The 27,589-nt window shown below is 43.9% G+C and overlaps 1 protein-coding gene across 1 annotated transcript in view; it reads left to right on the forward strand.

Annotated features, from left to right (window-relative positions):
* Positions 1 to 27,589, forward strand: part of USP6NL (USP6 N-terminal like) — a 134,660-nt gene that overhangs the window by 59,127 nt on the left and 47,944 nt on the right. Inside the window, exons 2-3 of the mRNA XM_066592060.1 lie at positions 15,181 to 15,254; positions 18,911 to 18,993. Coding sequence (XP_066448157.1) covers positions 15,181 to 15,254; positions 18,911 to 18,993 — 157 coding nt within the window. The remainder of the gene's footprint in view (positions 1 to 15,180; positions 15,255 to 18,910; positions 18,994 to 27,589) is intronic.

Raw genomic sequence — 27,589 nt, forward strand, 5'->3', positions numbered from 1 at the left:
ACAATGCGCGACTTGTTAAATATGAAAAGTTGAATATCTGAAGCCTAAACTGAAGTGAAAATACATGTATTTTTTGTCCCTACGTTTCGCTATGTAGGGGCGGGCTGTATAGATGTAGATGTAGGGCCAGGCTGTGTAGATGTAGGGCCAGGCTGTGTAGATGTAGGGCCAGGCTGTGTAGATGTAGGGCCAGGCTGTGTAGATGTAGGGCCAGGCTGTGTAGATGTAGGGCCAGGCTGTGTAGATGTAGGGCCAGGCTGTGTAGATGTAGGGCCAGGCTGTGTAGATGTAGGGCCAGGCTGTGTAGATGTAGGGCCAGGCTGTATAGATGTAGGGCCAGGCTGTATAGATGTAGGGCCAGGCTGTATAGATGTAGGGCCAGGCTGTATAGATGTAGGGCCAGGCTGTATAGATGTAGGGCCAGGCTGTATAGATGTAGGGCCAGGCTGTATAGATGTAGGGCCAGGCTGTATAGATGTAGGGCCAGGCTGTATAGATGTAGGGCCAGGCTGTATAGATGTAGGGCCAGGCTGTATAGATGTAGGGCCAGGCTGTATAGATGTAGGGCCAGGCTGTATAGATGTAGGGCCAGGCTGTATAGATGTAGGGCCAGGCTGTATAGATGTAGGGCCAGGCTGTATAGATGTAGGGCCAGGCTGTATAGATGTAGATGTTGGGCACGGTTTGCTTGCACAGGGTAAGGTGACATTAAAAGGATTAGTCGGTTGTTTATCATCATGAGCTGTTTGTTCTTCATGCAGTTGTCAGCTACTCTAGCGGAGACCTAATGTCTGTCTGGATGCCGTAATATAGTGGTCTCTGGTGAAAGCTTTGCTTGCAAAATGAAGCTGTTTTTCTTCTACTAACATGCCAATAGATTACCCTTTTTTAGTTTTTTCATGGCACTCTGAAGGCTTCGTTTTCTACTTTCCTGGCCTGTCTGGTTCTGCTCTGCAGACTTCTTTGATCGCACAATGTTGCCAATATGTAAGGCTTGTTGACCATGTCATAGTATATCTTGCTTGACTCCCAAGAAACTTTATTTTCCTATGTATGCTCTGTTTATTCTGCTAAATCGTGATTTACTTAAAGCATACCGGAGTTTTTAAAAGCAGGCCAGGTCTTCATTGGCCAATGCTCTGCTGCAGTTTTCTCCTAGTTAGGCCGCCTGCACACGACCGGATTTATATTGTGAACCAAATACCTACCATAGTATGCTATTGAATACCGATTTATTGAGATTTTTCCCCTGACGATGTTCCGCTTGTGGGGGAATAATCGTAGCCAGCTCTATTTTCAGGTAGATTCCGTGCGGACGGCTTCCATTGAACTCTATGAAAGCCCTCCGACCTGCGGCCCTTCTGCAATCATCTTTGCGGAAAGGTTGCGGGATCCGCTTCATTGCCTAGCAATCGTGCGGCATAATCTGTACTGCGCATGTACACTGACTGTTAAATCCACAGCACAGATGAAGACTGGGGACACGTAAGCGGGGGTCACCGGCTGGGCACAGGATCGGATTCCACATGCGAAATCAGACCCGTCCATGTGCAGCCTGCCTTAGAGCTCTACAAATTGTTTTCCATGTAGATTTTCATATATATATTTTTTTAAATTTATATTTCTCTGCTGTTTGCGATCCACTTCCAGGTGGGGGCATATCACAAGCCAGGCATTCTGCCAGTACTGTACTGGCCAGCACTTCCTCTCCCACACTTCCCATGCTGCCTTGTATAGCTCTGCTCCAGTCAGCTGCAAAGCATCTGAGTGACTGCCCCTCTGCTGCATGTAGTAACTAGCAGTGTCCCCATGTCCCTGTTACTAGGGAAGCCAAATGTTTAATGACAGGCGTATTGGATTTCTAAACTGTTGGATGGGGACCCTTAGTGGTAGCAGCTTCAATGTGGATTTTCAGTGGTATAAGAAATGTTAATGCAAGTATATTACAAGATTGATTATGCACACATAAGCTGTTAAGTGAGTAGAAGTTGTGTGAAACTTTTAATGTCCATTTAAGTATCCTTTCTTTCATACTGCAATAGAGTAGAAATGCCCCATCATCAGGGCTTCAACTGTGACCTCTGGCACCTTCATAGAGCTAAACCTCACATTTGGCCTAGTGTTGCATAGGTCTAAGTGACTCCCAGTTGCTGCTTCTATTGGTGACGGATCTCCGCGGAGATCCGATCTGACAGAATCTCTATGATTCTCCGCTCGTAGACAGGGGGGCTGCACTTTCCATAGCAACGCTATAAAAAAGGTTCACTGCATTCCTCACGGCCGGATTATCGTTGCGGGAACGCAGTGAAAATTCGCCAGTGGACAGGAGCCCTTACATGGAAGAAGAATTTCCCGGTTCTCATTTGCCCGTGCGAACTAGCTGGTGACGTCCTGACCAGCTCATCTGCACTCAGGCACCATGTTTAGACTGCATGATTATCACAGAGTCGTGTAGTTCTTGTCCACTAATCATTCAGCATTTAACATTCCTATGTGATGTACTGAACGATCAGGGTTTAAACTGCACGAGCCTCTGCTGATTTTTCTGCTGGCTGAAACTGAACGGCGAATGAGAAGTATATGATTCAGTCTCGCTCGTTTGAATGATTTTCTGACCAATAATCTCCCTGTCTAAATGCAGCATGAGGGTTTATTCACACGTCTGTATATCGAGTGGGTTTTTACGCCGGTGTCCCTTTTTGCAGGGGGAGGAGGTGGGCTGGGCAGTGCACTGAGCTCCTGCCCCCTCTCCTCTCTCTCCTCCCCTCTCCGCTCTCTCCTCCCCTCGCCACTGTTTGCAATAGGAGGGGGCGGGGTGGGGTGGAACTTGGCTCAGCCTCTGTCCCGACCCTCCCATTGCAAACAGTGGAGAGGGGGCGGGAGCTCAGTGTATTCCTCCCGGCCCGCCTCCTCCCCCTGCAGACAGGGACACCGTATATCGGCTGGTCGTGAAAACCCAACCGATATACGGACGTGGGAATAAGCCCTCAGTCTGTGGGGAATATTAAGAGTCCCACATGGTATACACTAAATATAGTTTGTGTTTTGGACTCTCTCTGGCACCTCTGTTTGGCCTCCTGTATCTTGGCCATTGTCACTGGTTGCTTTGCATGGTATAGTGCATGAATATTGATGACAATCTAGAATATTGATCCAGAAAGCAAGCTGCGTACAAACAGGGATGTAATGAGATAAGAGACTTGGCAGGCGATGTACAAGCACGTTCCCGTGTTGTCAGCCAGCTGTGTGTTTTGCTTGTTGTAATGATAGGCTCCAGGAAAATTGTCTGCTTGCTTTTAATAACAATGTGGAAATGGCCTAATTAAAGTGAACTGCTTCGGCACTGAATCCTGCCTCGTGCGGAGCAAGAGAGGGGCTACTTATTGGCAGAAAAATCTGGGAGGATGAAATTGGCAATCATTAATGATTAGGCTGCTCTCACATAGTGTTTTGCTGAAAAGCATGTATTTTATTTCTCCATAATGTTTTATTTATTTATTTTTTTACCTGAAAATCCCTCAAAAAGCTTTTAGGCCGGCTTCACACTGGCGATAGGCTTTCTTAGGATGCGCGAGTGAGTGAAAACTCATGATAATGAAACAAATGATTCTCAATGGTTTCAGTTTCATTCTCATTTGCGATGTCTTCACTCAACCCTCACAGCGCTAAGAAAATCGCCCATTGATTTCAATGGGGCCAGTGGCAGCCCTATTGAAAGCATAGGGAGTACATCGTGCTTCCCTGCACAGCTATGGCAGGGGATTCCTTCACCCCCCCCCCCCCCACGGGGATGAAGGAATCCTCTGCCACGGCGATGCTATCCCATTGCTTTCAATGGGGCCTGCACTGCTGCCACCCCAAGCTCCTGCCCCTTCCATTGCAAACAGCCGAAGGTGAGGAGACAGGAGGAAAGAAGAGGGAAGGGGTTTAGCAGTCGCGCTACTAAACTCTCTCCCACCTACCTTCTCCGGCTGCTGTCATTGATTCCCATAGGAGCCCATGCAGTGGCTGATGTATTCCAGCCCGAAAGATTGTTCTAGGACTATCTTTGTGGACTGGTGTAAAAGCACTCGGTGCTATATTGGCACGCCACGGGAATATGGCCATCTGATCTGATGCGTTGGAATCCGGTGCATCAGATCGTAGCGTATATTGGCCGACTGTGAAAACAGCGTCCGATATCTGATCGTGTGAAAGAGGCCTCAGACAGTATTAGTAAACAAGCCCCATGGTATTTTGCCGACCTTCGCTCCTCCCTGAGAAAAAAAAACTGTACTCTTCACTGGGATTCACAGGTCTATGTACATAGAAAAATACTAGCACACATGAAGTAATGGAAGCAAGTCTAGTCGTCTTACCAGTTGCCTCTATAGTCAGTCCGCTGATTGGTATAATGCTGGACATGCTGGTTCATTCATAGGATAAACTCTCAGTCTTGATGATACTGTGGGATTGGTGTTCTGAATCGGATACCATTAGGCTTTGTTCATATATGTTAAGCCAAGTTCTGTAACACATTCGTCACCCAAAAAGTCCCACGTTGTAGAAAAACGGTTTTGACTTATTTTTTTTCTTATTGAATATACTTGAATAGTATAGTGTATTGGAGTTCTCCCCTTTTTTTTTTTTTTTTTTTAGCCTGGTGGAGGCGTAAAGGAGCTAACGTAACCCTGTGGACAGGTTTAGTGTGTACATTGGGAGCCTCTCCAGCATTCATTCTGAGGCCTCCTGCACATGGCAGAGCCGGATTGCGCATGCGGGAGCCCGCAGCGGCGCCTGAGCTTACCTGTCACTTCTCCTCTTCATCTGTAGTGCGGATGGACCTCAAGGCTCGCTGTTGGACATACGCAGTACAGATTTTTTCCCCCCAATATTTTCTTTTTCCCCTCCGTCATTGCTAGGCGATGATGCCGAATCTGCAATGTTAATTGTGGACGGGCCATCAGTCAGACTGCTTCCATGCAAAAAAAAAGCATGCTGCGAGTTTTCTTCAGCGAGCAGAAACTTCAATTGATTTCCGCTTGTTTGGTGGAAGAATGGATTTCCCATAGCCTGCTATGGACGGTATTTGCCGTGGATCTGTAAAAATGCTGTGTTTTCCCTGTGGGCAGAGCTGCTTTCCAAGCGTTTTTATGAGCGTTTGCCTGCGTTTTTAGTGCCATAACAATGCAGGCAAAGCAAGTTTGTCAGCACTTTCATCTCCCCCTCCTGGGGGCATAGAATGCTGCATCGAAAACACTGTACACGGCGTTTCACTGTGATTTTTAACCCACCATTCATTTCAATGGGCGATGCAGGGTCTTAAGCACTGAAACGCAGAACAATAGAAACTACAGCTTTCAGATGAGCGCGTTAGAAATGCTGCACTAAAACGCTTGTCTGAGAAGCCACATTAACCTGAACGGAGGCGTAGTGCAGCATATTTAGCGGGCGTTGCAAACGCTTGTTAAACGCAGTGATTTAATGCCAGTGTGAGATGCCTAAATGTGGTGTTACCCAAGCTTGAGGGAGAGAAGACAAAGTTGAGTTAGTGGGCTCGCATCAGGTTTGCTGGGTGTTGGTGTCGTCCTTTGTTCTTGGTTATTAACAGGAAAGCCTGTGTGATCCGTCCTGCGCTGGCCGCTCGTGGCAGGGCATTAGTCTGCTGCTTCACACTTCACAGCAGACAATTGAAGGCCTTAAATGCACAATGGCAGGGATTTCCTGTTTTTGACTATTGTCTACAAAAATGTGTAGAACTGGAAGAATTGCTAGTAGATGCATTTGTCTCTTCACACGGCCAGGGTAATATGGGCACTGCCTGGTTGTCCTGTGTAGTTCAGTCCTAGATTGCTGTAGATGTATTTCCAGAGATTTGGTAAAGAGGTAATGTTTGCGTATGAGCGTGTCACATAAAGCTTGGTCTGGCCAAAAACTCCTGATTTTAGCTGGTCACGATTGCCCTGTGATGGTGGTCTTTCCTGCCAACGCTACAAGGTAGAAGCATACTCTGACACTTGCCAGATTGAGCTGCCTTGTGACCTGGGCTTCTATTGATGGAAGGTTGTTCATACCAAACAGATGTGTACTCCAAAAATTCTCAAAAAGGGTGTTCCCATGTCACTTTCATTGCCAAGATGGGAAGCTGCTGCCGCGGCTACTGGCCACCTTGACGGATCCTAAGGAAAGAGCCAAGTGCTTAGCACAGCGCTGTTTCTGTAGCTCTCACTGAAGCGAATGGTAGCGACAGGAACAGTGTAGTGCACTGTACTAGGCTTCTTCTGTAGTTCCCATTCACTTTAATGAGCTACAGAAACCGCACTGCGCCAAGTGCTTGGCTCTTTCAGACAGGTTGTAGGAAAACGCAGCCGCTCTGTTCCGATGTTAGCCATTAAAAGCCAAGATATGATTACCCCTTTGAAGGGCCACCCCAATGAAAACCTTTTTTTTTTCTCTTCTCCCATCCCTACCCTCCCTATCCTGATTGCCAGTCTGGAGGTCTCTGATGTATAGTGCAGCCTCCTGTCTGATACTTATCAGGTGCTGTCTTGATGCTGAAATTTCTCCCGGCTTTATCTCCTGTATGCTAGCCCTCTCATGATGCGTCAGCACAGAATAGCAAGACTAAGGCCTCCCTCACGCAAAGTGTTTTTACTGTAATTAGCGCAGCGTTTTCAGTACCGCACTAATCGCGGTACAACGCTCCTATTGTTTTCAATGGGGCCATTCAGACAGCCGTTTGATTTTTTTTTTTGATTTTTTTTTTTTTTACATATCTGCCTGCAATTAGAATATTATCTAAGGGCCGTTTTACATGCGATGATGTGTCAGATGCAGAGCGTTGCTGACAGAATGGAAGCGGGCTGAGCTTCCAAGAGGAAGACCACAAGAACTGCCCAGAAGGACCTGGGAGCGTTATCCCCCATGGTTTTCTCTTATGTAGCGTCAACATGTGCCAGAGCAGATTAGTACTATAGAGGCCATTATTAAATGGATTGTCCAGGACTTGAGGCAGTTTTTATTTTTGATCATCAGGGGCCACCGCTTGGGATCTCTGCGATCAGCTGACTCCTGGTGCCGCTGTCAGTGTGGTCAGTGATGGAAGCAGATGGTGCTGACAACATTGCTGTAGCCCATTTAATAATGCAGGCAGAGCTTTTATTGAGTTCAGTTGGGGATGTGCCTACAATACTAACCCGGGCTGCTGCACTACGGACAACACCGTCGGCTTCCTGCACTGTCTAACGACAGCCGTACTGGGAAACGGCTGATCTTCGGGGATTTCCAGCGGCGATAATCTGTGGATGATCTATTCTGCCTTTGGGGCTCATACTAGGGGCAGTACGTTTTGTGACTATCTTGGTCTGCAGGGACCTTTTTGGTCTTTTTGCTTCTGTCTTTATTGGAACTAATTATGGGATCTAGGTTTCAACTTTGAGCTTCATATCATATAATGGTATACAATTTTATGGATCTAGGTCCCTTTTTTCCTTTGCACTTTAAGGTTTTTTTTGTATATTTATTTTGTGTACTTGCCTTGGATCCTATCATTGTTCTTTATTTAAGAAATGTCTGTAGTATGCGGATACTTTATTGTATATCGGACAGATTTATTCTTCTCTCACTTGTGTGTTATGGATGCATCATTGTAACAATAAAGATTCTGTTCGCACTTCTATTATGGAGCGGTGTGTGTTGGTTTATTGGATGGCTGTATTTTGGTTGATGTGAATTCACTAGGTGTTACATCCAATTTCGCACCCCTCTTTTACTGTGGTTTATGGTGCCCATCTGTGAGGTCCTATCCTGTGGATGGGTCAGGAATAGACCCAAAGTCCCAGACAACTCCTTTAGCAAAACAGAAGAATATAAAAGAGGACTGTTACATTGTCATATTGCTAGGATATGCTATAATGTTACTGCTTGGGGAGGGTTGACCACTGAGACATCACTAGAAGAAAGCGGGTGCAATGCTATTAGACGCGTGTCACCTGCCAAAGCAAACTTTGCGCACAGCCATCTGGCATCTGCAAGTGCTGTCACACCACTCCATGGAGGACGCAGAGGTGCCGTATCTATGTACAACGCCACCTGGTCCGGAGAACTGCTGTGCAGAGAAGGCACAATGGGTCACATTAATTAGCTGAGGAACCAATTTACATCTTTTTAAAAATGCTGATCATTTTATCTTCTAATGTGTCAGATAAATGTGAGAAAATGCCGTTCAGATCTGTTTGCACTGTAGAAAATATTGCCAATTAGGGCAAATACGGATGTAAAGCCAGAAGCAATTCCATAGCCAATGCAATGCATCGCATCCGTATTACAGATCTTTACAAATATGGCCGTCTGAAAGGTCTGTGTAATCCTTTTATATTGTGCTTAGATTACTAGACTGGGTGCTGAAGGGTTAATATGTAGGCCGCTGGAGCCGCTTCCCAACCATCTATCACAAAGGCATCTTTGTGTAATCGGAAAGGTATTTGGTTTCTGTGAAGAGATCTGTTACACTTGTTGTTCGAAGTGTTACTATAGCTTATGGCCCTGCACTCCTGCAGCCTGGTTAGACGGGTAGATCCTTCGGGGGCAATCGCTCCCCTCTCGTTCCCATGTACAACACTGAGGTGGGAGTGTTTAAATGCAACGATAAGTGAACGAGCCAACACTTTTTATGTCTGCTGAAACGGAATGACCAACAAAAAAGTTGGCGATTCTCTATTTGTCATTCGGCCGTTGGCTTAAACCGAACGAGAATCATCCATTTTATTTGGTGGTAATGATTTTTTTGAACGCTGATCATTACGTCTAATTGCAGCATTAATCTGAAGCTCTTAAAGCAGCACAAACCCGGACTGAGCGAACCTTGTAGTGGAGGCTCTAGACCAGGGGTCCCCAACTGCAGTCCTCATGGACCCCAACAGGTCATGTTTTCAGGATCTCCTATAGTAAGAACACCTGTGGTAATGTCTGAGGCACCGACAATAATTACATCACCTGTGTAACACTGAAAACATGACCTGTTGGGGTCCCTGAGGACTGGAGTTTGGGAACACTGGTCTAGACCATTGTATCAGCATTCCTTTACTTATATCATAGTAGTAATGTAGTCATTTGTCAGCACTAAGTCTGTGGAATGATTTGATATATGTTGGCTTTAGCCTGGTCACCGCTTGTCACCAGCTCTACCATTTGAGCCTCACCTTGGTAATAAAAAAAATAATAAAGAAATTGAATTTGCTCTGCCTCTGAACAGAATGGCTAGGTCTATATTCACACCGTTTCCGGATTTAGTTCCCCGCTGGCTCTATTGGCTTTATGTTCTACTGGACAGATACTGACTGGTTTTTGCCCCGTAGAAATGAATACCAATACAGAGGCAGAAATGGAAATAAAATAGGTTATGCTGCAACTTTATTTTTTTTAAATTTTAAATGGCCATTAACCCCTTCCCGCTCCAGGACGTACCGGTACGTCCTGGGAGCCTGGTACTTCCCGCAACAGGACGTACCGGTACGTCCTGGGAGCCTGGTACTTCCCGCAACAGGACGTACCGGTACGTCCTGGGAGCCTGGTACTTCCCGCAACAGGACGTACCGGTACGTCCTGGGGATAGCGCGGGATCACATAAGATCCAGCGCTATCCCGCAGCGGGAGCCGGCTGTCACTCACAGCCGGCGTCCCGCTGCAACAGCGGGGGGGGGGGGGGGCATCAGAGATGCGCCCCCCGCTGTTAAGCCCTTCCCTGCCGCGATCTAAGTAGATCGCGGCAGGGAAAGAGTTTACAGAGGGATCGCGATCCCTCTGTGTCTCCGGCCGGCTTTCGCGATGTCATCGCCAGAGCCCGGCCTGTCACCATGGCAACAGGACGCCAGACACTTGCGTCCTGTATTGCCTGTGCCTATAATCGCTGTATAGGCGATAAGGCATGGGAGAGCAGTAGCTCTGCCATGCCTTATCACAGCGATCATAGGCAGACTGCTGCAAGTCCCTCAGAGGGACTCAAATAGTGTAAAGAAAAGAAAAATGTAAAAAAAAAAATGTAAAAAAACCCCTTTTTTTATGCTTTTTCTAATAGCATAAAAAAAGGGTGAAAAAATGAAAACCCCACATATTTGGTATTGACGCGTCCGTAACGACATGTACAAAAAGTTGAACACACTTTTCATTTTGTACGACAAAAAGCGTTAAAAAAAAGTTAAAAAACAGAGGTAAAATGCTAATTTTTAGCATTTTGCCTCCCAAAAAGTGCAATAAAAGTGATCAAAAAAGCCGTACATTCACCAAAATGGTACCAATAAAAACTACAGCTCGTCTCGCAAAAAATAAGCCCTCATAGAGCTCCGTACATAGAAAAAAAAAAAGTTACAGGACTTTGAATGCAGCTATAGAGAAAAAAAAAAGATTTCCAAAAAAAGGGGGTTTTATTGCAAAAAAGTTGTAAAAACCTAAAAAAATAACAATTTTGGTATCGTTGTAACCGTACCGACCCGCAGAAAAAATTTTGTGGCATTTATGCTGCATGATTAACGCTGTAAAAAAAAGGAAAAGAAATCTATGGCAGAATTGATGCGTTTTCTCTCCCTGTTATCATAAAAAAAAAAATTAAAAAATTTTACGATATTGTCTATATACCCAAAAGTGGCACCGATAAAAACTACAGCTCGCCACGCAAAAAACAAGCCCTTATACGGCCGCGTCCACGGAAAAATAAAAAAGTTATGGCTTTTGAAAAATGGAGATGGAAAAATACGAAAAAATCGCTTGGTCCTCAACACCAAAATAGGCCATGTCATTAAGGGGTTAAAAATATGGCCAAGTGAATAGATGCATAGATTTACATTAGCTCCACATTATGCAAAACACGGACCAAATACGGGGCTAAAATACACTCGTCTGAAAGCAGCCTTGTACAGGAAATATCCGTCATTACAGCTTAAATTTGGTGACTGTTTCATTTAACTCTTAGGGGTTTTTTTCTTCATTTTTTTAGTTTAGGAACCAATGGCAAAATTTTTTTTTGTAGATCCCTGCATTGGTCTGAAACGTTTGTAACGATAGACATAGGCGTGAAATTTAAAGCAGATTTTCTGCTTCGTGTGCATGTCTATAATGTGCTGTGATTACCTAATAGATGTAAGGCTCCTCTCGCAAAACCAGATTTGAATTTCGGATTCCGTGATCGGCATCTGCGCAGACAATCCGTGGTAAATCGCAGGCATTGAAAAGCATGTGTCTTTGAATTTTCTTTCACACTCGCTGATAACAATTGTGTATTCCGTGAGCAGAAGACAAATCGGAGAATGCTTTATTTTACTGCGGATTCTGCATGGCTGGCCTCCACTGATGGCAATGAAGGCGTCCAACCCGCAGCCTATAAATTTGCATTGAGTATAGGCTGCAGGTACTCACGTCATCACTAAGTGACCACGCGGGAAAGACCTACAAAAAAACGGAAAATAAAACTGTACTGCACACGCCACCTGCGTGCCTCAGCCATCATATCTGGAATCCGTCCCCAACTAGATGCAAACTCTTATTTTTAGAGTATTGGTTAGAAAGTTGAAGTCTCTAAATATAAAATATGTATACAATTTATTATTTTAGTACATATACAGGTGTTAATAGAAAATTGTATAATCTTAAATGTATTTAGTGAAGGAATTCCCAAGGTAATTGAGGGCTTGGATTACTCCACCTTTCTTCCCTGATCCTCTCAAAGAGAACAATTCTGGTAATGGGTGTATTAGTACATGGCCAATCATTTCTATGGCACAGAAGTGCTCCATAGTTTCCCATGGTATAGAATAGTTCCAGTGTTTTTTTCAGGCAGTATGTTAAATGTATGGCATTCGAGTTCGGTCATTTTTTTAAAAATTTTTTTTATTTTACTCCTCCAGTCAAGAACCGATTGCCTCCAGAATAAGACACATTTTACACCCAAGGACCCAGGGCCACGTATTTCTTCTACAGGCTATCATTAGATTTGCTGGCTCCCGGTGCTCAAAATCAAAGACAGAATGAGCTAAGACAGTTGTTTAGAGCCAGGCATTAGGAAATCTGATGTCACCAGTCTTGCGCTTCCATAGAAAGGCACATTTCCACGGAGAGCCAAAAGGTAATGAATTTCTCCAATAAATTAGGAGCAGGAATGGAGGTCAGTGGTGGTCTGGTTTTATTGGCCTCATGTCCCACCACTGTTACTGACAAGAAGGAATGGAAATCAAAACTGGCACTTTTGAGATAAGTTTTAGCTGTGGCAGCGCAGGGAGAATAGCGGCCCTTTACTTGTTCATCTTCTACTTGCAATAGCTGAAATGGATCTAAATATATCTAGAAGTTTAGCTTCTTGGGTACGCTCCTGGCAGTTTAGTATAAATGGTCTTATGTGCCTAGTTAATTATTAGCAATCTGTCTGGCTTTCTTTAGTCTTGATGTTCAGGCGTTTTGTTTACAGCACCTACAACATTAATCTTGCTGCGGCACAACATGAATATAAATTGTGCATAGGCAACCTTTCCTAAGAATCTGATGTAAATGCCAAGAAAAGTGGACAGTCAAGTTAATTAAATGTCCCTGGTGGAGGAGTGCATTAATAACCCACTCGATAGACACGGCTGTAATGGAAGGGATTTACAGGGCACAGAGGGCCTTTTTGTTTCAGTGGCTTCTCCTATTCTGGAGGTGGGGGTTAGCGTGCCTGAATTTGGGAATACTCTGTTTCTCTCTAAAACTGCTTGACTTTGTAATTCTCAACACTAGATGAATTTAAATGCTGAAATCTGGTCTGCAGATGTGAGCTGAGTGGCATTCAGTGTCTTTCCTGCAGGTCAACTCTCATGGTTTACAGTTTGCCATGGTGGTCGTTTAAAGTGTTAAAGGCTATGGGCACTTTTATTTTATTTATTTTTTTTGGGGGGGGGGGGGGGGGCAGAGTTTTAATTTTTTCTTTTCCATTTAGGTGCAGATGTTTTGGGCTGACAGTCATTTTTGCGGCAGGGTTTAGTTTGAAAATGTTTCAGTGTTTGTCTTCTGCAGCTTCTACATGTCACTGTATATACACACTGCAGTCCAAGGGCACTTTTACATTGGATGATTATCGCGATCCAGCAAGCAACTGAACAATAGTCTTCAGTATAAATGCTTCCAGTGATTGAACATCTAACAATAATTCATTCACGCTTATTCTTTGCAGCCCAAACGATGATCTGCCCATTTACTGTGAAAGTTAACCACAAAATGTCTTTTTAGTCATAAATAAGCTGATAAATGGTGCTGGAGAGCAGAGATCAAAGCAGAAAACTAAAAGCTTTTACACAGAATGATTATCTTTCAAAAAATCGTTCAAACGAGTGGAAATGAATAATCTATAATCATTCAGTATAGACGCAACCTACGATGAACAGAATGTGAATGATTTATTCATTTTATGCACATTGTTAGCTCATCAACTAATTGTTTGGTTTAAATGCCAATCGTTCAGTCGTTATCATTCGCTTACACAGTAAGGCCTCCTGCACACGGGCAGAAACTCCACTGCGAGATTTCGTGCAGAATTTCCGCCCGTGCCCGCTGCCATAGGATTACATTGCATAGGATTGCATAAACCAGACAGCTGCAATTTGACCGCATGAAAACTCGCGCAGTAAACAAATCGCGGCATGTCCTATTTCTGTGCGAGACTCGCAGACGCCTACACAAAAGTCACCGCTAACATGCCACCTCAGCTCTGCGCACGCGCGGCTGTGTGCCAGCTGGCACATTGCAGAGCAGGGAGAAGATGCCAGAGTAGGTGAGCCGCTGGTCATTGCAGAGGCATGGGTCGCATCCCGCTGCGAAAATTATCTCAGCGGGATCCGACCCGGCCGGCTGCATGCACCCTAAATGTGAATAACTAAACGATTTCCCGGTTTAACGAGCCAATGATGTATCTGCCTATATAAACGGGCTGTCCTGTGAACTCTACGTCGTTCAGTCATTCAAACGAGAAATCTGCTGGTCTAAACGGACCCCAAGCCATCAGTCCATCCTCACTGACGGATCTCCTATGGAGACTTGAGCTACGGTGTCTATGTACACTGATATGTACAGGTTGCAGAAGGCAGACTGTTACATTTTGTAATCAAACCCTATTTTGTCAGTTCAAAATGCATGCATTTAGGAGAAAAAATATTTGCCCCCCAAACAGCTTTGGGGTTGTGAGCTGCCTGGGAATTGGCATAGGAAATCCACAGTGCTGCTTCTAGCAGTGTTGCTCCGGAGCAGTACTCCATGCATGTTTAGCTGTGGCCTACCTGAGGCGCTCTTTGCATCTTTTTAATGGCTTCAGAATCATGCATGCTTTCAGAGCTGTAACAGTGGTGCAGCCAAAGGCAATAGTCTCCTGCTAAGACCACTGCAGCCCCTAGCCATATATACAGACACTGGTTTATGAGGGGGGACATTAGGAAATTCTTTTTCACTTTTGATGCCATATAAAGGGGAAAAAAATAAATGTGATATCAAAGTTCTGGAAGACTCCTTTATTTTGGTTATGGATGACCTCTCCTTAGGAGTTAAGTGACAGTCGGAGCTGCAGTATCAGGCACGGCCACTACTGAATGTACGGTGCAGTGCTTGGTAAACTGTAAAGGGGTTGCTGAAGTATTGAGGCCTTTCAGTCAGCTGATCAATCGTGGGGTTGCCTGCGGTCAGGTGGTGGCCTAAGGATGAGCCTTCAGTGTAAAGTTCTAGAATATCCCTTGAACACCTTAAGCTTGCATGGATGTCATAAATATACAAGGCAGAAATGGAGTGGGCTTGGTAGCTGAACCTGCTTCAAACCCAAGAAGTGCCCTCAAAGAATGTGCCGAGTGGTTTCCGTAGCAGTTCGGGCCCTATTGAAGCCACTACGGCTACCATATATTGTATTCACATGAATGGGAACTGTGTCTGCGATACCGCCAGGGTCCGCTACTTTGCGAGTTGTATGTTTGGCTCCGTACGACTTGGCAATCAGTTCACTGCAAGTCCCGGGCAGTCAACTATTTATGACTTGATCCAGAGGACAGGACCTGACAGAGGACAGGTCATCAATAGTTCAGTCCTGGAAAACCCCTTTAGGGAGGAGTTGCTGGTATACTTCTTTCGAAAGCCGCTAAATATGAAATATATTGAATGTTGCATGTGCTAATTTGTGTTTTTGTTTTTTTTTCCTTTGTACAGATCCAGATTCAGAACAGGATGCCGCTGATAAATCTGCACAAGAACGAGCTGACATAGTTGCCAAATATGACAAGGTGAGTCTGTCTTCACCATTGTATCCATTCATAAGTGCTGCAGTTGAACCTATTCTATTCCAGGTATTTTTATAATGATCCATATCTAAATAGGTCAACAATAGTACATGAATATTTTGGCACTTCCCTCTTATTTTAGGCTCTCCCAAAGGTAATATACATTGTTCTATAGAAGACTAGACATGGTATAAAGAATCTACTCAACATTGTGTAGCCTGCAGAGGTTAAGGTTACACAGTACATGCACCCCATACACTTAGGGCTCATGTCCACGGGCAAAATAAGAATTAAAATCCGCAGCGGATTTTAACTCTTCTCCCGCGCGCGGATCCGCACCCCATAGGGATGCATTGACCACCCGCGGGGTAGATAAATACCCGCGGATCGTCAATAAAAGTGATTTAAAAAAAAATGGAGCATGAAAAAATCTGGACCATGCTCCATTTTCATGCGGGTCTCCCGCGGGGACGGCTCCCGCGGGCTTCTATTGAAGCCTATGGAAGCCGTCCGGATCCGCGGGAGAACTAAAATAGGAATTTAAAAGCATTTACTCACCCGCAGCGGGCCGGGAAGGTCTTCTCTTCCTTACGGCCGCATCTCCCTTGCTTTGGCTCGGCGGATGTGCCCGGCGCATGCGCGCGGCACGTCGACGACGTGCCGGCGACGTGCCGCCGGCGTGACGAATTCATCCGCCGGCCGAAGAAAAAAGATCCGGCCGCGACGCAGAGAAGAAACGGAGCGGATGAAAGGTGAGTTTATTCTCATTTATTCTGATTTTCAGCGCTCATGTCCGCGGGGCAGGAGGGACCCGCTGCAGATTCTACATGTAGAATTCGTAGCTGGCCCGATTTTCCCCGTGGACATGAGGCCTTACAGTGCCCATACACCTCCCGTAGCTGTTGGCTGAGAACTCGTTTGGCTGACTGCTATGTTTGTGATCAATCTATTCACGTGAAATCGTCCGGTTGGACACCCTATCCTCTGTATCGCCACCTTTACTGAAGTGTCAGAGTCGTGCTGGTTCCTTGGTTCGGGCTGCTGCATTTTACCACTTGGGTAATATAGTTTTCATGCTCTCCCCATGTTAACATGGGTTTTCTCTGTGTGCTTCACTTTCATCTTACGATGACAAAAACATACGGATGGGTCTGATTACCTAGTTTCTAGTGAAAATTGGTTCCTGACTCCACGGGGGCTAACAGTACAGTGTCAATAATACATAATGTGGTTTTTTTCCTGCACTTTTCATGCCATGTTCTCACCTCTTATCAGAAACTGTGATGATCACTACGCAGAAAGTAGCGAGAACTCTGCATGAGCCAGGAAGATCTCGCTACATTCTGTGAGCAGGGAACTTGTGTTTTTAACACTACATGCAAAACACTTCGCTGACTTTCCCAATTTATAATGACCGCTGTGTGGTCATGTTTTTTTTTTTTTTCTTTGTTACTTTTGAAACATTTCCTTTCCTGTGATTATTTTAAACTTGTTAGGCCGCCTGCACACGGTCAGGTCGGAATCGACCCTGTGTCCGGCCGGCGACTCTAGCGTACCTGTCCTCTGTCTTCTAATCTGTGTTGCGGATGCATTGGCACAGTACAGATTGTGTGACGCCCTTGCTAGGCGATGACGTGCATCCCGTGACCTTTCCGCAATGATGATTCTGGAAAGGGCACGGGACGGCCGGCTTCCATTGACTTCAATGGAAGCCACACAGAATTGCAGGATGCCACAATTTCTTCTCCGCGAAGCGGAATACCGCGTTTTGCCATAGCATGCTATGGGTGTCATTTGCTGCGGAACCCAGAGGCGCACACCTACTCCGGATTCCACAATGCAAATCCGCCATTTTGCAAGGCTACTCATATACTACTTTATCAACTGCACATAGTGAAGAGAATATTTCGGAATTATCCAAAAATACTTGAATCCATTATGTATACGTGATTGGATCTATTAAGTAGCGGACTGTACTTGTTGCCACTTATGCAAACCTGTACAAGTGCAGCTGTATTGGCATTCAATTTTGAATTGACCTCTCAGGAATCCCCAGCATCTGTCATTTACTCAGCATGTTCAAGCAGTAGCAAAATAATTTACCGAGCAGCTAATTCAAAGGTGACAACTAAGGTGGCCGAGCTTCCTCTTGTCACTTTTGCCAAATTCTCAATCATTTTGTGATTAATAATTCTAATTGCCAAGCTTTTAGATGCAAAACATCTACTTTGTATGAGTGCTCTAACTGGCTTAACCCTGTAGTGACCAGCCCATAGTGTTTTTATGTCTTGGTCTGCTGGGCTTCCTCTGGGGATTAAAACCCTGCAGGCTCTGGACTTGACAGCTCAATGGAGGCTTACTGGAGGTAGCCGACATCCTGAAGCGGTCATCCTGGGCCGCGGATACCGGCGATCACCTTAAAGTCAATGAGAAGTAAATAAAAGATAAAGTTCCAGCTCCCCTTACGAATTCAATCCGTAAGGGGAGCTAAGAATACTCACCCCTTTCCTCCGCGATATCCAGCGCCGTTCTTGATCTCCCCGGAACTGACACTGGTGATTGTGCACACGCAGAGGCCTGGGAGGCCCCAGAAGTTTAAAAACTCCCTGCTCCCAGCTAGTATGAGTAGCAGGGAGCTGTCACCGGGAGCTGCTGTATGCGGTTCCCAGTCACATGATTTCTGCTATCCAATGGATAACAGCGATCATGTAAATTTTATTTTTTTAAATTTTAAAATGTAAAAAAAAATGTTTGCATGGATCATATGTATGTGCACAACTCCCACTGATTTCAATGGGTGTTAAGGTAACAGCGAAGCAAAGCCTGCTGAGTTGTTTTTATAATCCCTGCCACCTTATACAGCCAGGCCGGATGTGGTGGGGGCCAAAAATAGGTAAAGGTTTGACCTCCGGGAGGCTTGCCTGCCTGACCTTTTAATGGCTGTAAATCTGAGATGGGAACACCCCTTTTACTTCTATTCTCCTAAATCTGGCTCTTGGGGGAGCAACATAGTTTGAGAAAAAGATGGTTTGACACCATTTTTGGCACTAAATATACAACTCCCAAAGGTATTGGGGTGTCATACACACGTAGCTTACCTTTATACAGGAACAATATGAGGTAGAGATGCGTTGAGTTGTATGTATATATGTATAATATATATATTTATATATAATAATTTTTGATGGGGTGGGGCAAAAGTCACCATACGTATGTTCCGCTTTATAGTTTGGCAAGTAACAAGGTTGAATACAGTTGAAGCTGTGCGTCTTGTTATGGTCATACTAAAAACTAGACTATGTATCCCATTTTGTATCTGTTATAATACAATTATTTACTTGCCTGTGTATGGTGACTTTTGTCCCACATTTGTGTGTGTGTATATATTGTCTCCTGCATGAAATAGTGTCTGAATCCATCCTTAGGCCTCATACAGTCACATCATGAATCCTCCCATCATACAGTGCTAATACCTGTTGTGTCCATACTGTATGTGAAGGAGGCGTCTGACAGGGCAAAAAAGTGAGGCTAAAACTTTAGGGATATAACCCTTTACCCTGGAATAACTGGGTACTGTGCTGCGCTTACAAAATGCTACCTGCATATTACAACATGACTGTTCCAAACAAGTATCCAATGACTTGACTTTGCTTCAACAGGGCAGAGAAGGTGCAAAGATTGAACCTTGGGAGGACGCGGATTATCTCGTGTACAAGGTCACCGATAGATTCGGCTTTCTCCAGTAAGTTCTCTGTGCTTGTATTACCTGGGGAGATTGGAGGGGGTGACAGGTATTGTGTGCATTGCAATAACCTTTATTGTCAGAGTGTTGGGATGATTAAGGGTTCTGCTTACATGCTGATTTTTAGTTAATAAAGGTTAATGTGTGTCGTCTTCTAATGTAATGTTAGTCCGGGGAGCACCATTGCTTCATTTACAGCGTAGTATGAACTGTCCTTTCTTTCCTCGCACCCCTCTCTGCCTCATTTATTCTAGGAATTGTCACTGTTTTAGTTAATATTTAGCAAAAACAGTGATAGAAGAGGACTTGTTTTGCACTGATCGTTATGAAATTGTAATGTACTTTTAGTTAATATGTAGCAGTCTTACCAATAGGTGCCTCAATACTGACATAGTATCTAACCGATATAGTGTATTCTAGTAACCAGGGTGTGTGTGTTTTCTATGAAGAGTGCTGCTTTCATTCTGTTTGGGAATCTATTTTTTGTGAAGTCTGAGTATGATGTCACACTACTGTACCCCAGTACTTGCGTTAATAAACCTCTGAACAGTACGTAGCCTTAACCCCTTGAGTGGCACGCCCGGAAAAGTTCCGTGACGAGCTCCACTGCTCATAGCAACATAGCCCGGAAGATTTCCGGGCTATGTATCACTATGGGAGCTGCAGAGCACAATGCCACAAGCTATAACATTGTGCTCTGCCTGCACAGTCCCACAGAGAACAAAGCAAGGGCTTTGAAAAACCAGCAGAAGATATTGCCGACATGTCGGCAATGTCCTGCTTTGTTTACAGGTTGCCATAGAGACCATCGGCTTGTCAGAAGCAAGCCGATGGTCTCTGTGGCAGGGAGAGCTGGTTGTTAGCTGTCAGAGGACAGCTAGGTACTAGCTCTTACAGCAGAGATCAGAGAAAACCTCCGATCTCTGCTGTGTTAACCCTTTACATGCTGCAGTCTATGTGACTGCAGCATGTAAAGGGCTGTCACTGCAGCATGTAAAGGGCTGTCACCATCGGACCCCCGGAATGTGATCAGGGGTCCTGATGGAAGTCCCCTAAAGGGACAAAAATAAATAAATTTTTTTTTAAAAAAATGTAAAAAAAAAAAAAGTAAAAAAATTATAAAAAAAAACAAAAAACACTTGTCTCCCTTTACTTTGTAAAAAATCAAAAATAAAATCACACGTGGTATCCATGCATCGTAATGACCCAGAGAAGGAAGTTAATACATTATTTAACCCCTTAATGACATGGCCCCTTTTTTTCTTTTTTCCCCATTTCTTTTTTTCCTCCCCCCTGTTTAAAAAATCACAACTTGTCCCGCAAAAAACAAGCCCTTATATGGCCATGTCAATGGAAAAATGAAAAAGTTATGGCTCTTGAGACGCAACTGCAAAACTAGTTGAAATTCAATGATTAGACCATTTTAAAAAACCTGCCCTGGTGGGCACGACAGGGTGGTAGGAAACCTGCCACTCAAGGGGTTAAAGGGGTTGCCCTACTTCTAGCTGTTTTGCTGCGGGAAAGAAACTGCTCCATATGTTACACAGTGGTCTGGAATGGTACTGCAGTCTACGGTAAAATATGGGCATTGAAAGGCATGCATTTTCGTGGAATGAAGTCAATGGGTGCCAGTGTTGTGCCATCCATACGCAATTAACAGTGTGTATGAATGTCAGAAACGCTCTCAACTTCGAAGGAAAATAAATGGAAAAGCCAGAATGCCGACTGGAGTGGGGAGAGATTTTTTTTTCCCCCCTTGTGAACGATATGCTGTGTATAGCATACATCTGCACGGAAAAACGCTCATATCTGTGATTGCAGATCTTCCAATGTGGAAATCCGCATCTGGAATTCGACCCATTCGTGTGAGCCCGGCAAGATAGATGACTATGTAGTAGATAGTTGGACAAAAGACTTAAGTCTGTAAAGTTCAAAATAAAAATTAGCTCAGAGAGAACAAGTGATTTCTTCAGTGTAAAAAGATGCTGCTACATTTACAGTTTTCCTTACACCCCCTCCAAGGGGATCTGCACCCATAATGTAAAGATCCAAAATACACGGCCCTTAAAAGGGTTGCCCCGCGAAAGCAAGTGGGGTAAAGCACTTCTGTATGGCCATATTAATGCACTTTATAATATACATCGTGCATTAAATATTGGCCATACAGAAGTTATACACTTACCCCCTCCGGTATTGGCGTCCCCGTCTCCATAGCGCCGACTGAAGCCTTCTTCTGCCTGGATTAGACGCGCTTGCGCAGTCTGCTCTTCTGTTCTGTTGAATGGGGCCGCTCCGGCGTGCTCGCGCCGGAGAGCTGGTCTGCGCATGCGCAGAAGACCTGTGCATCGCGAGCACGCCGGAGCCGCCCCATTCAACAGAACAGAAGAGCAGACTGCGCAAGCGCGTCTAATCGAGGGAGAAGAAGGCTTCGGTTGGCGCCATGGAGACGGGGACGCCAATACCGGAGGGGGTAAGTATATAACTTCTGTATGGCCAATATTTAATGCACGATGTATATTACAAAGTGCATTAATATGGCCATACAGAAGTGCTTTACCCCACTTGCTTTCGCGGGACAACCCTTTTAAATTCCTATTGGCTTATGTTGGAGCATGATATTCTTCTAGTTTTCAAAGAAGCCAACTCCTTGAGGAAAAAAATGTGACCTGCTGATGGGATATGAGTGAGCACACTCTCCCACAGAAGCAGTGACGACGTGGAAGAATACTACAGCACAGAAGTATAGAGGGATATATTGTGCCTCTACACCTCTTCTACACCAGGTCTTAAAGATGTGTGACTTTATCAGAAAAGTCAGATTTTTGGGATTCTAGCAGTTGGGGCCCCCACAGATCTCCGAAACAAGGACCATCACTTCCTGCCCTAAACAAGTGCTAGTTTTGGAAACTTCTAGGTCTTTATATGCATCTTTAGCTTTCTATTTTAATTATTAAAACTAATTGCTATACAACACACATACACTTTTCAAATAAGTAAATGGTAAAACAGGAGTAAGGCTGCATTCACATCAAGGTTTTGTTCTATCCTGAAGGCTGAAAATGGAAAAGGCAAATCCAGTAAAATACTCACTCATTAATTTCTATGGACTTTTTTTTTTTTTTTTTTTTAAATTAATATAAATTTCCTTCTATTCAGTCTGGTTTCCATTCTTGCCTCCCTGTCTAAAAAGAACAAAACTGGAAGGATTGGACTTTTTTTGTTTTTAAACCTTGTACTCTGTGTAGGATGGACACTATTCTGCTTGTATTCTTCTAATAGAACTCTGCATGTGCAACTGAAATATAGATCAACATTTCAAACAAGCATCAAACTGCTTGTAGTGGGTGTTAGCTGATGCAAATGAAGATTAGTCTTTTTCATGAATCTGTTTTTAATGGCTAAAGGTGATATGAACTCCGCTAAAAAATATTTTCAAAGGTAACAGAAATACTTGTGCTGCTAAGTTAAGAGATGATGTAGCTGTGACTAAAAGGGGTTTAGTGTAATCAGCAGTTATCACTATCTGCCATATCACTACAATAAGCACCACTTTTCATTCACATCCATAATAATTGGTGAGATCTCATGTCTCCAACACTCTGTGCCTCTGGGGCTTCCGGGAAGAGCTCTGGTGGCTTATGGGAAGCTGAATGTTTGTACCTGACTCTGGGGTTCGGTAGTTACACCACATAAGCAGCACATAGTGACAGTAACTTTTTTATTTTTTATCCTATTTTACAATATTTTTTTCAATAGGGTTTAAAAAAAAAGTGACAATCTTGTAGATATGATAACTTTTTAATGGCTAAAAGTGTGATGTGCGCTCTGTAAGACTCGGGACTCCCTGCTTCTGCACTGACATCCACAGCGATGTGGCATTTTGAAAGGCGTTAGAACGGTCTACATTTCTTTGGTATGATTTTGAGCTGCCCGAACTGAAATTCCAAGTTTAGTATCATCTTATCCATCTCCTAAGTGCTATATCCTTATGCTTTAAGTACATTTATAGAAGCAATTCAGATGTTATAAAGCTATAAAGCTATTTTAAATTCTAAAGCACTTTCTTAAAATGCTCCGAGCTCCTCTGAATTATGTTATTTTGAGCGGCCATTTTTAGACTTTTATGTTTGAGCAATTTGTCATTTCACGCTGTTGCCTGAAGCGCACATAAAAATGTTGGAGCTACAAATTAAAACTAGTCTCATATATTATTTATTAGCTATTTCAATGTAAATTAAGTGAGTTATATGTCTACAGGGTCAGGCTGGTAGAGTTTTATTCAATGTCCTGTAGAAGAAATAAGTCACACAAACTAGCATTGCAAAGAGGAAAATACAGTTCTGGGAAGGCTTTGGTAATTACACATTTATATCTACTGTAGATTTAACGGGTCTTTCTACACCGTTTTTATATGTCCCGACATGTGGAAGGTCCAAATAATAGTGACCTACAGAAACCATAAACCGTGCGTGAATCTGTTGTAGATCATCTGAAATTAACCTTTGCTTTAAAGGCTTTTCCCATCTCTAATATAAGAGTTCACAGGCTTTTTCTTGCACCACACTCTGACCCCTTTGTGTGATGATTTTGGAGTAATTACATTTGTGACTTCGCCACCACCATAAAATCATAATATTTATGTTGGATACATTGAGTGACATGTCAGGCCAGGGCAAAGTTCCTATGTTAAGTCTAGTGACGCTGTTGTGCTTCAGCCAACAACGCCGGTAGGGAGAGTCAAGGCTTCACACTGGCGGGGGGTGAATCACTGCCCGAAATCTCTCTTGCAATCCATGTGGAAACCCCTGGATGAAAGGCGTTTTCACATTGAAATGGCCTTGCGTCCCTGCGAGGCTGAGGGAATCCCCTGGCACGGCTGTCACAGGCACGGCAGGGGATTGCGATGTTCTCCCATTGTTTTTGTTTTCTATGGGCTTGGCGCAGCTGCTAACGGCCCCGTTGAAAACAATAAGCAATATCGCAAAAAAGAATATGCTGTGATTTTTTATTTCTTTTTTTTTTTTAAATTCTATTTTTAATTTATTTTCCCCTTGCATAGCATTACAATGCGGTGCCATGCGGGAAAACCTCGCAAATGTGAATAAAACCATTTTATGTTTGCTTAGCGAACATCACGTCAATCTAGTTATTTAAAATAGCTCTGGAGCCACTATGTTCTTCCTGGTTGCTGCAGCCACTCCCTAGCCACAGCAGTGACCACTTCTACCCAATGATTGGCTGGAGCAGTCACAGGTCCTGGTTAGCAACAATCAAGAAGTACAGAGTGGCTGTGGAGCAATTTTTAGGTAATGGGAAAATTTTAATAGTTTCTAGTCTGTAGGTATCCTTATTAAAATATGTAGAGCTCATTGAAAAAAGGGATGAGTAAAATACACTGGTTCACAATACATAGGTAATAAAAACACAAGTCCTCTTGCCAGTGAGTAGCATTAACCCTTTCCAATACAATTTTGGATTCAGGATTTCCTAAAAGGCTTTCTATTTTTGCTGTTATACAACGGTGCCACCTGCTGGCTAAAGCCAGTGTGTCTGTGCCAGAGAGGCTCTGAGAGCGGAGTGGCTAGCAATAGATGGTAAGAATACCCTGTCGGACATCTTCTGACATTGGAGCTATACAAGCGTCAATCAGAATGTAGGAAGACATCAGACAGTGGATTAGAAAGGGTTAGAAAGGATGACAAGAGTTTGAGTGATAAACAACGCGTAAGCCATTTTGCTGCTGCATTTTGTCTGATATTGTGTTTTATATAAGGTCTTATGATGGCCATACACATTAGATAGCTGTCAGCCAAATTGTCATCTCTCCTGATCCCCCCCCCCCCCCCCCCACCAAAATACATGTGCATGCTCATGTGTATCTTCTAAATGTAAAGAGGGGAGAAAAACTGCTGCCAAGAGTCTCTGTGGCAATCTTTCTGGGAGCAAAAGGATCGGGCAGTTGAAATCCAGCTTGTCTGATCTGATCTACTTCAACATCTTCCTTAAGGAGAGTTGAGAGGCATTCAATACACTTTAGATCGCTGGCCCTGCCAAAATCGACTAGTTCGACTGATGGTCTCTAAAACTGGGCATACACGTTATGGTTCTTTTACATGGGATGAGCTGTGGGGCAAAGAATGCCTAACACTCGTCCCAGTGATGCTCCCTACTGTGCTGTTATACAGAAGTATCGCATTGCTCACGGTGGTACCGGCATGGAGGGGGTGCGGGCTGGGGAGCGTTCTTCTCCACCCGCCTCCACTCACAGTAAGCAGACAGTCTCTTACGCTGAACGACACGTTCGGTTTTCCACATGCAGAAGCTGAAGGACTAAACAACTCTCGTTCAGTTGCTGCATGCGTTTACACAGGACGGCTATCATTCAAATTTCCACAGGAGCACGAAAATTTGAATAATCATCCTGTGTAAAAGGGCCATTAGATGTGGATCTACAAGGTGTGGTTTTGATTATATTAGATTGTGGGCCTCATTCGGAACATGGATTGACCTGAGTGATTACGATCTGTGTACAGTGCTGCAGCTTAGGGGTCTTCGGGATTACAAGATGATTTGGGAGGAGCATGCAGCCAGCGGTGGTGTAGCAATCATTTATTATTTACTTGGCATGCATCTGCACTGAACAATAACTGGGTGGTTTCTATCATTCATTGGAACGTAACCTTCCTCTATTCATCCCTACTACCACAGCTTCCTATTCAGTAAATCGTTATGACTCCTGCTTACACGAAAGGCTTTGCGGCAGATGAGAGGATTTTTAGGTCCACATGAAAGATGCGATCAGCGATAATCTAATGATTTATTACTGATCGATCAGTCAGTGCACGTGTTTACAGCTAACAGTTATGGAAATCACTCGATGTAACAATTATTCGCATGGTAATCATTCCGTGTAAAAGCCCCTTACAGTACAGCTCATTAATGTCAACGCACCACACAAATCTTGTTTATTTTATTCATTCCTGAAAAAAAAAAAAAAAGTAGTTAGTGATTAATTTATTTAGCAAATGGATACAATGATCACTGCTAAGGGTTTTTTGACAGAGACCTTTTAGGAAACAAAGGCTCAATTCATTTGTAAATGTGTATGAAGTAATAAGATGTGGTGTATGTTGGTTCCTTATAAGCAGGAAGCATATTTAAAGAGACCGGAGCTTTTCACAGGTGATTTGTTCACTGTAAGGCTGGGTTCACACAGGGCAGATCTGCCGCGGTTTTGCCGTGGATTGCTGTTGCATATCCGCACTGCGGCAAAAGCGCTGCGTTTGCAGTACAATGCAGCACAAATGAGATTTGCCAAAAAGCTGTTCTCACAGGGCGGATTTTTTCCGCACAGCCGCAGTGCGGAAATGCAACTGCTTCGCGGTTTTAAAAGATGCAGCATGTCCATTCTACGGTCTTTTCCACAGCGCTTTTTTGTCCATAGACCTCTAGGGACGCAGCCAAAACCGCACCAAATACGCGACATCTATGGACGCAGCCAAAACCGCACCAAATGCGCGACAAAAAGTAAAAAAGCGCTGCAGAAAAAAACACATTTTTCCGCACGAAAATCCACAGCAAAATCCGCAAGCCCAAATTAACCTTTGAAGCGGTTTTGCCGCAGAAGTTCTTCTGCGGCAAAACCGCAACGGAAAAACCGCGGCAAATCTGCCCTGTGTAAACCCAGCCTAACACTGATCCATATTTGGATCAGTAAAACCTTTCTAAACAAACCTAAATATTTTTTTGATGCCTGTTAGTAATATGAATTACTGGATCCTACATCCTGGTAGGATGTAAACCACTTTTCCGTGGTGCAATATTCTGTCTGCCCATCCAGGTGGCTGAAATTGCCCTGGAATATCTCTCTACGAATTGGTGGTTGTTTGTTCAACTTTTTTAATTGACATTTTCATGGAATCCATACATGAGCAGACTATAAATGAAATCCACAGAGACAATCCTACAACATAGATTATGTTTACAGGACAATTACAGTGTTCGATCACAGTTCCATGTTTAACCATCTCTGTAGATTCTGAAATCGTTGTTATATTGGTAATGAATGCTGAAGAGCCGCAGGAATGCAGCCTTCCTCTCCCAGTTAATATTTGCATATATCTGTTTTCTCTGCTTGGAACTTCCCGACTCTGGGTTTTCGGTGTAGAGGTAAACTTTCCTTTGTACGATGGGTGTGATCTGTCTCTTTCCACAACCTGTGGTAAGCATCTCCGTGTCAGAAAGAATTTAGTTGGAAAATGAAGATATTCAGCTTACAGCTAACTATAGGTTTGTAGGTTATAATTTGTGTTTTCATTTGACCCTGCTGATTATATTTTCTGCATAGTGTAATAAGCATGTTATGATTAACTGTGTATAGTCGGGTTTATTGTGAGCAAGATGGGAATGGTCCAGGCACACAGTGAGCAGTTGTTGTGTATGACCATGTATCTAGAAGGAAGAGAAGTGCCAGGCATTACACTACAAATATTGCTGCTTCCTATCCTACTTACCTTCTATTAACCAAGAAAAAGAAGTTGGTCATAAAGCAAAGGATTTCTGTGCAAAAATATCCTGCAAGTGGTCCCTCAGATTG

The sequence above is a fragment of the Eleutherodactylus coqui genome, chromosome 2 (assembly GCF_035609145.1).
Source record: "Eleutherodactylus coqui strain aEleCoq1 chromosome 2, aEleCoq1.hap1, whole genome shotgun sequence".
NCBI classification, from domain to species: domain Eukaryota; kingdom Metazoa; phylum Chordata; class Amphibia; order Anura; family Eleutherodactylidae; genus Eleutherodactylus; species Eleutherodactylus coqui.